At 45.8% G+C, this 14,229-nt stretch overlaps 1 protein-coding gene across 1 annotated transcript in view; it reads left to right on the top strand.

Annotated features, from left to right (window-relative positions):
- Nucleotides 1-320: 320 nt before the first annotated feature.
- ARHGAP31 (Rho GTPase activating protein 31) overlaps nucleotides 321-14,229 on the top strand; it is a 61,431-nt gene continuing 47,522 nt past the window's right edge. The window contains exon 1 of the mRNA XM_065829226.2: nucleotides 321-1,280. Coding sequence (XP_065685298.1) covers nucleotides 1,181-1,280 — 100 coding nt within the window. The 5' untranslated portion in view covers nucleotides 321-1,180. The remainder of the gene's footprint in view (nucleotides 1,281-14,229) is intronic.

Here is a 14,229-nt window from a genome sequence, read left to right as displayed (position 1 = left end):
ACTTTCTGCCCCCTTCTTGTACTTTGTGAGCTCCAGCCTGCGCCTCTGTGGAGGAAGGCAAATCCTGAAGTGATGGAGTCATGTTTGAGGGCAGGAAGGTGCCTTGCAATGAAGGACTCGATGAAGAGAGCCTGAGATTCACTGGAGAGGCTCCTGGTCTCTCTCCTCCTGGCTGGCCCCTCCTTGGGCCTTTTCAGAGCCAAGCGTTGGTAACGCAGGAAGCGTCTGTCCGCGACGTGGGCTGCGGCTGGGCTCGTCTGGGCTGGCAGTGATTTCCTCTCAGGCAGTCCGTTATCTGTCGACTGTCAGGACAGGCTTGCCCTCTTCCTCCCCTCGGCCCCAGCCCCATTCCCCAACTCCTCTCCCCGCCTTCCCTCAGCCTCTTGCACACACACGCGCGCGCACACACACGCATACACACACATACACACACACACACACACACGCACTTTACTGCCAAAAACCGTCCTCCGCCTCCCTCCTCAGCTAACTTCCTTTCAGCATTTTTTTTGAGCTGGATAATCCTAGGATTTGTAAAACGGGGGAAAGGAGAGAGCGAGCGAGCAGGAGTCAGGACAGGAAGCTGGTTTCTCATTCCTCTAACTGTCCGAAGGCAGGAGGAGGGGAAGGGGGGGAGCCAAAGAGAAGCCTTGTGCAGACTCTTCCCTGGTCCCTTTTCATTAGTCCGTTTGAACTTCCAGTCTCCTCCGAAAGCTAAGAGAAGGAAGACCAGACTGGGACAGTTTCTGCTGGAAGTGGCGACAGCGTGGCTGACAAAACCCAGAAGGTGGCTGTGGAGGGTCCCGGGACCGTGCTGAGGAAAAGACGTTTCTCCCCACCATCGCCTGACCCCCAACTTGCCAGCTCCAATGTGGGCACCCGTCCACCACCCACTTCCCTCTGATGAGAACCCTTCCGGGCTCAGGCTATGATCGCTGCTGCTGCCAGCTGGGGAGTCTCCTCTCAACCTGACCTTCTTCTGCCACAGGAGCAGCTCAGCATCTGGTGGGAATTAATGTTTACTTCTCCAGCTGGACGCTGTACAGGACCCCCGATGTCACCCCCCGGGAGCGGGACACGGGCGGTGGTCTGAGAAGAGCAAGATTTTTTGTTGCCTGGCGTGAGGCTGGGGGGAGGGGGGCAAGCAGGAGGGGAGCGAACCTCTTTTGGGACTAACCTCATGAAGAACAAGGGAGCCAAGCAGAAGCTCAAGAGGAAGGGAGCCGCGAGCGCATTCGGCTGTGACCTGACGGAGTATCTGGAGAGCTCTGGGCAGGATGGTAAATGCCTCTTTATTCTCACTCTGGTAGCGAAGGAGCAGAGCGCGCGTCTCCCTTTTTTTTTTTACTGGTAGGACTGCAAACTGGACCTTCCCAAGGCTGAGGGCTAGACAACCTGGAGCTGATTTATCCCCGGGAAGTGGAGTCACTGCCTGGTTACTCACAATGAATGAACAATCAGAAGATTGCTTTGTTGATGTGCCTGCATGACCCTTGCATGAGTAGAGCTGCATGTGGGGAAAAGACTGGGCTAGGGCTCTCAGGCTGCCTAAGCGTGGATGGAGGTGACCAGCTGTACATCATGGTGCTCTCTCCTATCTACCTGGCTGTGGAAGGGGATAGGCTTTTAGGGAGCTAGGTTCAGAAATTAGAACTGAACTTTGTGTTTGCCTCCTCCCAGACTTGGAAATCTTTCTGAAGTCCACAAGACTAGAGTGCTACAGGGCTGTAAGGAGGAACTGGGAGTGTTCCATCTGCCCCTTCTGGACTCCAGTACAGTTCCTATATTGTCCTTTTGCTGCTGGATGGAGGCAGAACAGACACTGGGGCGTGGGGTGGAGTACGGATGAGTGTGCAGTGTAGGGGGCAGCTGAGCTAATATTTTCACTACCTTACCTGTTATCTTTATCTCCTCTCCTCCTCCCCCTGACCTCCATGCCCCCAGATATCGGATGAGAACATGGTAGCTCAGACAAGAGGTAACTGCAATAAGATCAAAGGGTCCTGAGCTTGAAATGGTTAGTTCTGGATGAGAGAAGCAGCAGAATGATTTTTCTTAAAGAGGCTTGAATGACGAGAGAAGCAGTGGAGAGTTTGGCATACAGAAAGACCTGCAGTTTAGCAAAAGGAAAAACAAATAAATGCCTGTTACCATCCCTGATGCGAGAACAATGTTCCAGGTTTAGCATTATGTTCCAGTTTGAATTAACTAACTTTTAGCAATGTCAGGCTACTCTGAGCAAAAAAAGCTTCTAGTGGCAATGTCAGCTTTGTATGGGGAGGGCTGTGCAATCAGGTCTTCCATTTGCTGATGAGCTTGGCTGATGAAGTACGGTGTGGAACTGCACTGGCAGGCAGATAGACTATATAACAGTAGAACTTTCCGTTGCACAGTGAAGAGGGCAGTACATATATAATTAAGATAAAAATGTTATATATGTGGATTTATTTAGGCATGGGGGAAAACCAGACATTCAGTTTCATAGTGAGTTGCCCCTAACAATTACTGTATCTTTTAACTTACATAGCCCTTAATGGCAATTGAATTGAAATAGCAAAAATAACAGACTTAATGACTGCTACCGGTTTGTGAGCATGAGGTACAAACAGATAAATTCCATTCAGTGCTAATATGAGCTGCTGTGGTGGAGGAAAAAATTACAGCTGTTTACAGGAACACTGAAAAACAACACAGGGAAGGCAGTCACAGACAATATATTCAGTTGAAGCAGGAAGGCAGATTTTACAGGAAGAAAGATAGTTACTGCAGCTGAAATTAGGCCCGAACAGCAAAAGTATTAGCAGAAACCCCATGATTTTTTTTTAATAGTTTTTTGAGCTCCGGAAAGGAGGACATTGTCTCAAGTCTCATTTGTGGGATGGTTCACAGTTTCAACCCACTTATCCCTCCATGCTAAGAAACAGTGGGGGAGAGTATGAAGTTCCTTTCTCTTCATGCAGTAATGCTATTTGGTGAATGGCACATCGTGGGATCCAGAACTGAAAGACTCAATTGTTACAGGTTTATTGGAAAGGGTATAAGTTAGATTGGTACAATTCAATTCATCGGGACAGGGAGAGAAGAAGTGAGACTATTAGAGTTATGAGTTTTGTTGCTAGTAGGGCTCTCAGGATCAACAAGAATGTGACCAGGTATGCCAAAATGACATCTTGGAAGGAAACAAAGGTTTGGATGTCACCAGGACACCACAAACTTGCAACCTGTAACCATGAAACAAAATTAGAAGAGCATTTAGGGTATGAGACATGGTTGATTTTGTGACAGTTGTGTTGTCACACTAAGAGTTATTTCCAGTGCAAGCCAATGCTCCTGCAAGCAGGGGCTTTGGTACAGGCATAAAGAAATAATTTCATTTCTGCTTTAGGTAGTACTATGTGTTTAACTGGTGAGATGCAGGCTCCGATTGTTCCCTGCTTGGAAGCCATGAAGATGTAAGACTCTTTGTGGTATCTGGGAGTGATGAGGAGGGGGAGAACGCTTCGGCTGCTAACCACAAAACATTTTGCTGTGGGCCTTTGTGAAAGCGAGTTTTAAAATGCACCTAGAAGGGTTAACTGGAAAAGAAGAAGAGGCTATAGGAGTGGCAGGACACAAGTCAGATAGTTGTGCTTTCATGCTCAGATCTGCTTTACTGTGTCCTGTGCTGCTGTTTTGTGTGACGGGTCCTGCACAATTGCATAGGCGATGAGGAGCAGAGACCTGCTTTGCTGGTGCTGGGGATGGCAAAGGGAGCGCAGGAAATGGCCGAGGTAAGTGTAGGCAATTCAGTTTGGCTTTTTCCCTCGGGATTAGTACACAGCGATTACGGTTAGGGGGTGTTGCACTGCTTGTGTGATGCCTTGTGGAGGAGATGCACATCTTGAGTCTCTACATGCTTGTGGTTGTTGAAGAGTAGCTTGTGCTTTCAGCAGGGACCTTAGTCCCTGTGTCCTTGCCAAATTCCAGTGGAGAGAAAGATATTCTGCTTAAGGTATCAGCATTTCCTCTCTTGTCATTTAACTGTTTAATAACATGACAAGGTCTGCTTCAGAGATGGCTGCATTTCATTGAAGGGTGAAAAGATCCTGCTGTCTCCCTTACCAGACAGATGTACCTAAGTCTCTATTATAAAGAGCTTTATGTTAATACAATAAAAGCTGTGGCAGATCTACAAAGTATTTAAGAGAGGTGTGGATGGAAAGACTTTAGCAAGTACAATGGGGTAGCTCAGTAGACAAAAATGTGATACAAAAGCCTTTAACCCTAATTTGATTCTTCAGATTCTGACCCAGGTCAGTGGTGATTGACAGATGTTGCTGTCTGGTGGCTTGTTTGAAGCTCAGATGTGTCGAATTTGTTGTTATTCAAGTCAGTTCCTGTCAGTACCACATTTGATCCTGCTTGGCCTTTTCCTGCTGGCAGTCTCTACACAGAGACTGGTCATCCTCCTTATGGGGGCAGACTGCTATCAGCACTCCTAAGCATTTAAAATTATGACTCAGGCCACAAAAATAATGAGATAAATTCTGTTTTCTGAAACTTCAGTTTGCATCTGAATCATGTTTTCAAGTCTTTCAATGGGGAAGGGGGCTAGAAACTCAGGGAAGAATCAGTTTTTCTTCCTTCCCAATAAAATCCTCAAGCAATGACTTTAATAGCAGTAGATTTGAGGAAAAGCTCACATAAGACATAAAAGAATGATGACTGGCAATACCAATGAGTAAAAGTCATCTGATTTCACATACTGCCTCTTCTGCTGCTGCCAGCACTGAATCCACACATGGAGGTAAATGATCTTTTGAAGTGTCAGAGCTTCACTGGAAAGCAGTGTCAGGCTTTGGGCATGGATAGGCACCCATGCAGGAGAAGGTTAGTGCTTATTTCCTCTACTAAAACATTTTTCTGTGTCAAACTTTATTCAGGTGTTGTACGGGTGCAATGAAGCTAACAGATATTAGACCTGAGGATTAATATTAGGGCCATGTTTTGGCCTCTCGAGAACCAGCCTGGTTTCCAGAAGAGAAAAGCCCATAGTGCCTCTACTGAAGGCAGTGGGAGCTGCATGTCAGGCCCTCAGGTTCTGTAATAACACCAGTATAGTTTTCTAGTGACAAATGGGCTACAGAGAAGACAAGACTCAAGGTTGTGCACAAACCTTAGTTGGGGCAGGATAGTCTGAACTGCCTACAAAAAGTCACAAAGAGTAATCTTGCTTCTGGTTATATCACAGAAGTGTTCTAACAGAGGGCTGAAAAAGTCAAAGCTGTTGAAGTGAGCGGGACTAAGTAAAAATGGAGTTTAATATTCTCAGTACTTCTAACTGTGGGAGATTCAGGCTGGCATTTCAGGTACATAACCAGGTATGTACCCTTTCCATTTTTAAAAATGGAAAGCATCTATAAAAATTGGATTGTGCTGGTAAAAGATAATCCAGCCTTTTGCATAGGAACTGCTGCTGATTCAGACCTACCTTTGCTTCATTTGCTTAGAGACAGGTAGGACTTAGAGAAAGGTTGAATTGTTTCCCTCATATTTAGTATGATGGTGTCTAGATATTGGGATAGGAGGTGCTAACAGGACTGCAAAAAGTCAAATCTCAGATAAGATGCCTTGTTCTCAGATGCAGGTCAGCTCTGCATGTCCTAGCTTCCCCTATTGCTGGAGAGTTAATGCTGTTGGTGGTGTATGCTGCTGTGGTTTCTTGCACATCTGTTTCCTGCCTGGTGTTGTCTCGTTGGGATGCAATGAGCTCACTTTTTCCCCTTAGCCCCCTCCCCCACTCCTCACTGCTCCCTCAATGCCTCTCATCCTCAGTCTGTGGCACCCAAACAGCTTTCTGTCTCTGTTTAATGCTGGTTACTGGCTTTGTTTGTCATTTGCTGTAGAAATAGAGTTGCTTTGCTTGAGGAGCTTTGGAGCCACCAACCTGCTCATGCTTTCTGCTTGAGGCTCCTTGCCAGCAGAACTCCCTGAGGCTGGGGGGGTGGAAAGGGAGCTGTTGTCTGCAAATGTAGCATAGGAGGACAGGTGAGGAAACCCTTACATGCCCCTGGACTGTAATATGGGGGAGGAGACAACAATATGGGTAGCCCATATGATGTTCTTCTATGTGGTGTGGCTGCGCAGTGACTGGTTTCTGCCTTGTCACTACTACATTTGAATGAAAGAGTAAGGAAAGTTTTCATTTAGTGCTAGTGGTCTCCTAAAAACATGGTAGTTCTGGCTTGCACTGGCTCCTCAAGCAGGATCTTGACCACTTTTGAGAGCTGCAGTAGGTCAAGACCTTACTGTAGGTTAGGGAAGTATTTCTGAGGGAAAACAGCAATAGTAATTCAGCGGCGATACACTTTGTACAAAGAAAAGCTGGTCTTGGATACTCTTTGGCTGTTTTGGGAACAGTCCATTAGCATGCTGTCTGCTGCCTGATTTTGATGCTGTGTGTTTCATTGTGAAGCTGCCTCATCTGTGCCCAGGTGGATGAGGAGGCCTGTTACTCAGGAAGAAAGCAGTTTGCTTTGAGAGCAGTCTCTCTTTGGAGCCAATTGTTAAACCCCCTACTCAGATATGAAGCAGCTTTTCTGGATCATGTGGTTTCACTTTCTCACACGTGCAGCTGCATGCAGTGTGCAGGGATGTGCGTGAGGGTGCATGCAAGTCTGTAGTATATGTGTGTGCCACACAAAGATGCATTTGTGTCCACTTAGTACATTCTTCAAGCTGTTTTTCCTGTGTTGATGTTTCGAGGCGAATGCATGCCCATGCTTTTGGGTAGATGTTTTTGGTTAGTGATGCCTGCAGGAAGTCCTGGGAAAACTGCTGAAGGATCATTAATGGCAATATGGAGGAAAAAGACAAGGCCATTTTTTTTCTGAAGTCCCCTTGGAAAAATGAAAATGCCACAGGCCCATTTAATCTGCTGCAGAAGAATGAAGAGCTGCATTCATCTCACTCTCAAAATTAGAAACTGAGGCACTAGGGATTTCTGTCTCAAGAATGGATTGAGCTGAAAAGAAACCTTTTTCTGTCTTTGTGGCCAGGTTGCTTTCAATCCAGATCTCTTCCCTGACCTACCTCACTCTGGGGCTATGCAAACACTTGTCTTCCTGTAAGGAAGGAAGCAGCAGGAACCTCGAGAAGAAGGGGACAAGAACAGATTCCTGGCCTGGCTTGAAATGCATTAGTCCTTTTTTTTTTTTTTTTTCTTAATTTTAATCTGATGTTCTGCTGCAATCTGCTCTACGTTTTCACACTGCTGACATACTAAGAAGCCCCATGACCTGTGCTCTTTGGGAGTCTGTTCCTGGCTGTAGTCACGCAGCCTGTGTGGATAATTAAGGCTACATTCTCTCACCTTTGTGATGGGAGCAAAAGGGACAGTTGGGCTCTGAAGTCTGGGGGCAAAAGAAGCGGGAGAAGTGGGACTGTATTATTGTACAGCAGAAGAGAGCTGTGGCAAAACGGCCCTGAGGGCTGAGTACATGAATTGGCAGGTGGAAGAGCTGGGCTGGAGTTGGGGCAAAACAGCTCCTTGACCTTTTCAGAGTATGTCAAGGCATGTCCATGGGACAGAGGAGTGAGGAACTCTGCTGCCAATGTGTGTGTGGGGAAATTATTAATAATGTAAGAGTTGCTTTTTCTCCACCTACTTCAACAGGTGGAACATTGCATTGTAAGTCCCAGATATCAGCCTCTATGGCAACAAAATGAGAGCAAAAAGACACTTGGAACAACAGGAGCAAAAGCCATCTGTCTGCTTCTGTTACTTCAGTGTTCTTCCTTGTTTTGGACGATGTTTGTGTTACTTCCTCCATCTGTTTCTGGTTCCTGGGAGCTGGATTTTTGTGTCTCTGTGGCATAGTATTACTGCAGTTAAACAGCCATGTTGCGAGCTCAGCTCCTTGTTTTGTATTGACTTTCCATTGCAAGGGCTGTGTGATGAGTAAAGAGCCCTTCCATGCTGCCTTCTGCTTTACATTTCTCTTACCAAGCACTGCAGGAGGCACTCGTGTCGTTTGCATGCTATAAGCCCCACTTTGATCCTGCCTACTCCCCACCCCCGACAACAGCAGGAATTACATGTTTTACCTACAGATTAGAGATTAGAGAAGGTATTTTGATTCAGTAAATGTTTTCTCTTTGTTGGTGACGGCTGCTTTCATCTGGTCTTGGGAAATCAAGAAGTAGGGACTTCAGTTCTCATGATACCACAGCTCTCAAAGGCTCAAGGAAATAACTGCTGTGGATGAAATGCTGGCACTGCACAAGGCGGATGTGTGACATAGGCTGATGTAGACATGGTGAACAAGTAGTCTGGGAGATCCCCAGTTGTCTGCAGTGCTTGGATCCAAAGCTTTGGTGTAGGCCTTGTTCTAGTCTGGAGAGCTCGTGATGCAAACAAAATGCTAGAAAGCTTGCATCTGTAATTTGGGCTTTGCATATGTGACGCAGTTCTACAGCAGCAACATTTGCTGGCAGTCAGGGTTGTGCCAAAAATTTATGTTCTGGTGTTTCTACTTGAACAGTAATAGGGGAAATGAAAACAGCCTGTCAGTAATGGTATACCCAGCCCTGCTCTGAAGAGCATGGGGTGGGGTGGCTGTCAGACGGACTGCCCGCATCATGGCTTTGACTGGATCTCTGATCTGCACTGGGTACAGTTTTACTAAGCGTGAAATACAAAGGGAGGGTGATTAAAGGATGGAGAGTTACCAGTGTCTGCCTCCAGTCCTGAACCACCAATAGAGTGCCAGAGGCACTTAGGGCTTTGACACTTAAACCTATGGATACCTTATTACAATATAAAGGCTGCTAATTGGCTCCACTGCCAGTTGTTTAAGGGCAACTGGTGTTGCTAGTTGCCTACTAGTGTCTACTTTCTGTTCATTCCCAGAGCTCTAAGCCCCAGTTGTCCTTTGTTCATATGCCAGAGCCTTCAGCTTCTCTGCTGATAACTTCAGTGTGTTTTGCATTGTCAACAAAAGAAAAACCTGCACCATGTTTACAATGGACACAGAGAACAGTATAACATAAATTGAATTCAGTGTTAAATTAAATAACATGAGGCAACTGCAGTGACTGTATTATTAACATTTGCGCTTAATTCAATAATGTAATCCTCTGTTTTCTATATTTATCTGAAACCACAAGCAGACTTTCTGGTCTTCTGCACCAGTGTGATTGCAGATATGAAAGGATTTACCATGGGCTTTAGACCTAGCTTGTTGTCAAATGTCTAGGCCCTTGCATATAATAAAGTTATAGACGCCAATACTAAACCTCACCCTCACTCAAGTGCCAAATCAATGCTGTTATTGTGTGTGAGAGCAAGGAATTTAGTCCCTAACGCTACAAGTCTCTTGGCACAGCCCACTTAAGCAGACAGGGAAGTCCTAGTCCTCTTCTGTCCCACCCTCCTGCCTTGAACACAACCCTGCATCTGGATTAGATTCCCCTTTTTCATCCTGGTGAAGGCACTTTTGATCTTAACAGTGCACCAAAAGGGATAAAGCAAAGCCCATGCTGTTTGCACTTGCCTTCAGTTCCTCTGCCTCAGTTGCTGTCTTCCTGTTTGGGAGCAGCAGCCTGGACAAGGCTCAAACCAGGCCCCCTCCATCCTGCTGCCCACAGCTGATGCCATGTGTGACAGCTGCAGTTCCAAACAATGCTGGTTTGGCTGGATGGCCACTTTCATTTAAGTAATTTAGTGTCCATCTGGGTAAAGTTACCTTAACAGCAGCAGAAAATGTTACAGAATCACAGAATTATTGAGATGGGCAAGGACCTCTTCCGATTATCTAGACCAAACCTTCTGCTCAAGCAGGGTCACCTTGAGACATTTCCCCAGGACTATATCCAGCTGAGTTTTGAGTATCTCTACAGATGGAGACTCCACAACCTCTGTGGGCAACCCAATCCAGCCTTTGAGCACTGTCATAGTAAAAAAGTATTATATTCAGGTGGATTTTTTTGTTGTTTTAAATTTGTGACTCTTGTCCTATTAGCAGGCACCACTGAGAAGATCCTGCCTGCTTTTTCTTCATTCTATCTCATCAGGTATTTGTTCACATCGCTAAGATCCCTCCTGATTTTTCTGTTATCCAGGCTCAACAGTCCCAGCTCGCTCAGCCTCTCTTTATATGAGAGATGTTCCAGTCCCTTAATCATCTTTGTGGCCCTGAGCTGGGCTTGCTCCAGTAAGCCTTTCTTGTACTGGGGAGGCAAGAGCTGGACATGGGACTCCAGGTGTGGCCTCACCAGTGCTGAGCAGAGGAGAAGGAACACCTCCCACCACTTGCTGGCAACCTTCTTTCTGATTATTCTAACTTTCATGATAATTTATACAGTTTCCATCAGAAATTGGCCTTGGCCTCCCAGCCTAGGCTTGCAGCTCCACTCAATAACTAACATGCAATTGGGACAGCACTAAGGATCCTTTCTGCTCAGGTTAGTGCTGAAAATGAATTGTCTCCTCCTAAAGAGCCCCTGTTCTTTAAATGGTTTCTACAGTCTTGCTGCTGGCCAGCTCAAACAAGTTGATGCATGCTTTATATAATACTCTGATTGTATGAAAGCTGTGCATAGCCTTGGTTTAATAGAAATCCTACAAATAATACGGTGAAACAGCATACCTTTCTCAGGTGAGGGTTGTACAGCCCCCCAAAGGCACTATGCACAGAACCGGGGACTTGTGGCTGGATTTGTCTCTCTTGTGGTGGCTGTGTTACATGCCCTTCTCCAGCACGGGGACTGGGCAAGAGGAGGGGAAAGGTGCACCCTGTACAGGATTCTCAGCTGTGGCTGATGCTCTCAGAAATATGGCCTGAGCAGCTAAGCTGGGTTCATAGCCATTTATCTCCAGCTCCTCTCTCTGCCCTCTTCTACACCAAAGGCTTAGCTACCGAAACGCCTTTGGAAATGCTATTATCTCCTGTGCTCTCTGGGGCCAGGAGCAGCTTGAAGATTTATCATCTGGAACAGGGGGCTTTGCTTAGTTCTGTAAAGCACAGGACAGTTAAAGAAAGAAAAAAACCTAAACCTCAAACCAAATGCAAAACCAGTTTTACGTCCTTTGCTTTCTCCCATCAGGGAATGTGTCTACATTTGGTTTTGTATTGTGATTAAATACTGTCACATTGTGAAACAGTTAGAGGAGACATACCTGCATCTCTAAAATAGGGGCTGAACATCCAAAGGGCCAGGAGACCCTCCTGCTCTAACTAAGTTGTGTGACTTGTTTCCCACAGAGTATCAGATGAGAGACCATGTCAGGTCCTCCAGCACAAACTTCATTTAAAGGATACCTCTGTAGTTTTGGCCAAACACAACAGCATAGCTACTGCCTTTTCTTTTTTTTTTTTTCCTGTAAGGTTGTGACATGCTCACAAGCTTTCTCTATGTGTGGGATGCAGGGCTGAGGACCCAGGATAGATCTGTACCTGATCTCACTGTCTGCATGCACTGGCTCATCAAAAAATGCTGATGTAGCAAACCTGGAACACTGGGAGAACAGGAAAGGGGTTTGTTTATCTGGATCTGAATATTTCAATTGGGATATTTTAATACTGTAAGTATTCCGTATTTGCCACCTCTAGCAGTCAATGTAACTGTCAGTCCTGTTGCAGATAGGCAGTTTGGCAGTACAACAGGGCCAACCAGCCTGTGGAAAACGCTTTGCTCTATGTGCAGCTAGTGCTTGTTTTTCTATTAATCTCTTGTTATGGTGCTGCTGGTAGCAATGGCAGTCACGCCTCAGGAGGTTCAGAGGTGTGATCGGGCAGGGTGGGCCTCCTCCTGGCTCCCTGGCATCTGTGCTGCAACTTGTGTGAAATAATTAAGCTGTCAGCAGGACTGAACTGCTTTCTTTCCTTTTGCAAGATCGGAGAGGGGAACTGCTTCACCATTTGGCTCTTTCTCTTTTTATTTTCCTAGTGGGCATTCTCCTTACACTTGCTCCAATCAGGTAGTTTCAGATACACGAGAGGCAAAATGAGAACAAACTCTCTTGTGAGATTTATTGCATCTTCTGCTTCTAATCTAGACAGAAAAACAGAGCAAGAGGCTTCCTTCTGTAATCCAGTTCTCTCCTTTCCAGTCCCGGCTGGAAACCAGAAGTACAACGAGGTAGAGGAATGCAGCAAAAAATGTTAAAACAAATGTCTTGGAGCCTCTACAAGGAGCACAGGGTGTGGCTTGAGGTGACAGCTCAGGGTGACAGAGGGGATGTGAGGGATTTTCCCTTCTGTCAAGGGTTTTAAGTTCCACTTACTTAGTTGTGTTTTTGTTTTTTTTTTTTTTTTCCTGTATTTTTCCCCCCTGCATTTCAATAACTTTATTTCCAGTATGGCAGCATGCACATGTTGCCAAAGTCAATGTGTCAAGCATCAGCATCTAAGGCAGGCTTAAGAGCGGCAAATGGGAAGAACTAGTTTTGATCTATTGAGTCCATTATTCTTCCTTCCCGGCTCGATAGTGAGAGCCAGTCACACACTGCTGCCCAGGGTTTGCTGTGTAAAGCCACAAATGGGGTCTGAGTCAGGAAATTCAGTTCCAGATCCTAATAGCTTCAATTTGGGGTCCCCCTCTAGACATTGTCCTGCAGAGGATGCCTGTCCTTGGATCAGCCAGGTGCAAGTGACCCGTCCTCGGGGTGGCAGGCAGACCCTAGTGGTGGGGGCAACCCCTGGGCTCTGCTTGTACACTGGCTTCAGAGGCAGGGAAGGAACTAATGTAATAAAAACAAAGAAGGGCTAGGAGTCCTAATTAGTCCTCATTTCTAGCCTGCTAGAATACCCATCTGTCACTCTGCTGCAATAACAAGATTTGAGAAGATTAACTGGATACTACTTAGGCTCCAGACCATGGCAGCTCAATGAGTGTGCTGCTGTTCAGCCTTAAGCCGTACTTGCAGCAATTACACCCTAAGCAGGTTTATGTCTGGTTGGCATTTGCATGGGAGTTGCCCCAAAAAATCTGCTGCAGGAATGGTGATTCAGAAGATGTCAGGCATAGTATTGGTTCAGTCAAGTTGTTGACTTGTCATCATTTAGGAAAATGCTGCAATTTGGGCACAGTGTAAAACAAGGACCCAAATCCTTTTTTAAAAGTTCTGCTTTATCATTTGTTTCTACAGGATAGGGACTTTTTTTTTACACATGTATAGACTGTGCTATGTCTTTCCCTTTCCAGAAACAATTTCAGCTGGAACCGTGATTTGTTTTTTCACTCAGTGTCCAAAACTGTCACGTAGTGTTGCTCTGCCCAGCTCAACAGCTGCCCCCTCCCAGCCTAGAGCTGGGTGGAGTGAGTCTTGTTTTTGTGGTTTGTGACATATTTCAGGATGTAAAGCACTCATTAAATTATTGATGTTAGCTCTTGGGCATTAAAGACAGACGTGAAGTGCAGCTCTGGATCCTAAGGGCTTTGGAGACTTATCCCTGCTCTAATGATGGTTCCCTACTTGGGATTTTTCATGCATCTCTTACTAGTTTCGAACTCACTGCAGGATGGTGGAAGGATTTAGCAGACGGACAAAGGGTGACAGCAAGGCTTTTCTTTGCAACATTATATACCTATGAAGCAAATTTAAGTGGGCATTGGTAGAGAAAGGAGAAAGAGATGTTTGTTTTCTTTGAGAGAGAGGGAAAAATCAGAAAAATGTGTTCCTGCCTCTTGTCAGGGAATGTTTGTAGCATATGAAAAGATTTTGTATAGCTGTGATTCAGGGGACAATGCATGTGCACCTGACATCAATTCTTGCACTTAAGAAAAGATATTTTAGCTTTTAAAGTGCTGTATTTCTATCAATTCCTGCACTTCTACTTGGAAAGAGTCTAATAGCAATAGTGCAACTTGCTTTGCCTCATGGTGACACCACTGTGGAGGTTGGGACACTCAGTGCAGTCCTGTCTCTGCAGGAGCTTTTAGCTCTTTGTTTTGGCTGTGGTGGTAAGAAGAGGGAACTCACTCGATGTGGGATAAGGGAGAGAAGGCAGTAAGCATGGCACTGCCTGCGCTGAGATCTCCAGGCAGCTTTGTGTGTTTCTTGCAAGTTCACAGGGAACCGACTGCAAACAAAACCAAAATGACAGGAAAATACTTTCCCATGTCTGATGGGGGCTACCATATTGGAGTTTGAATGTGAAATAGTCAAGAAGCATCTCACTTCCTCACCTCTTCTCCCCTTCTTGTGTTGGGATGTTGTGGTTGCACACAAACCTCCTGTTTACGGTG

The sequence above is a fragment of the Patagioenas fasciata genome, chromosome 1 (assembly GCF_037038585.1).
Source record: "Patagioenas fasciata isolate bPatFas1 chromosome 1, bPatFas1.hap1, whole genome shotgun sequence".
NCBI classification, from domain to species: domain Eukaryota; kingdom Metazoa; phylum Chordata; class Aves; order Columbiformes; family Columbidae; genus Patagioenas; species Patagioenas fasciata.
Note: the sequence above shows the minus strand (reverse complement) of the source record. Positions and strands in the feature narration are given on the sequence as shown.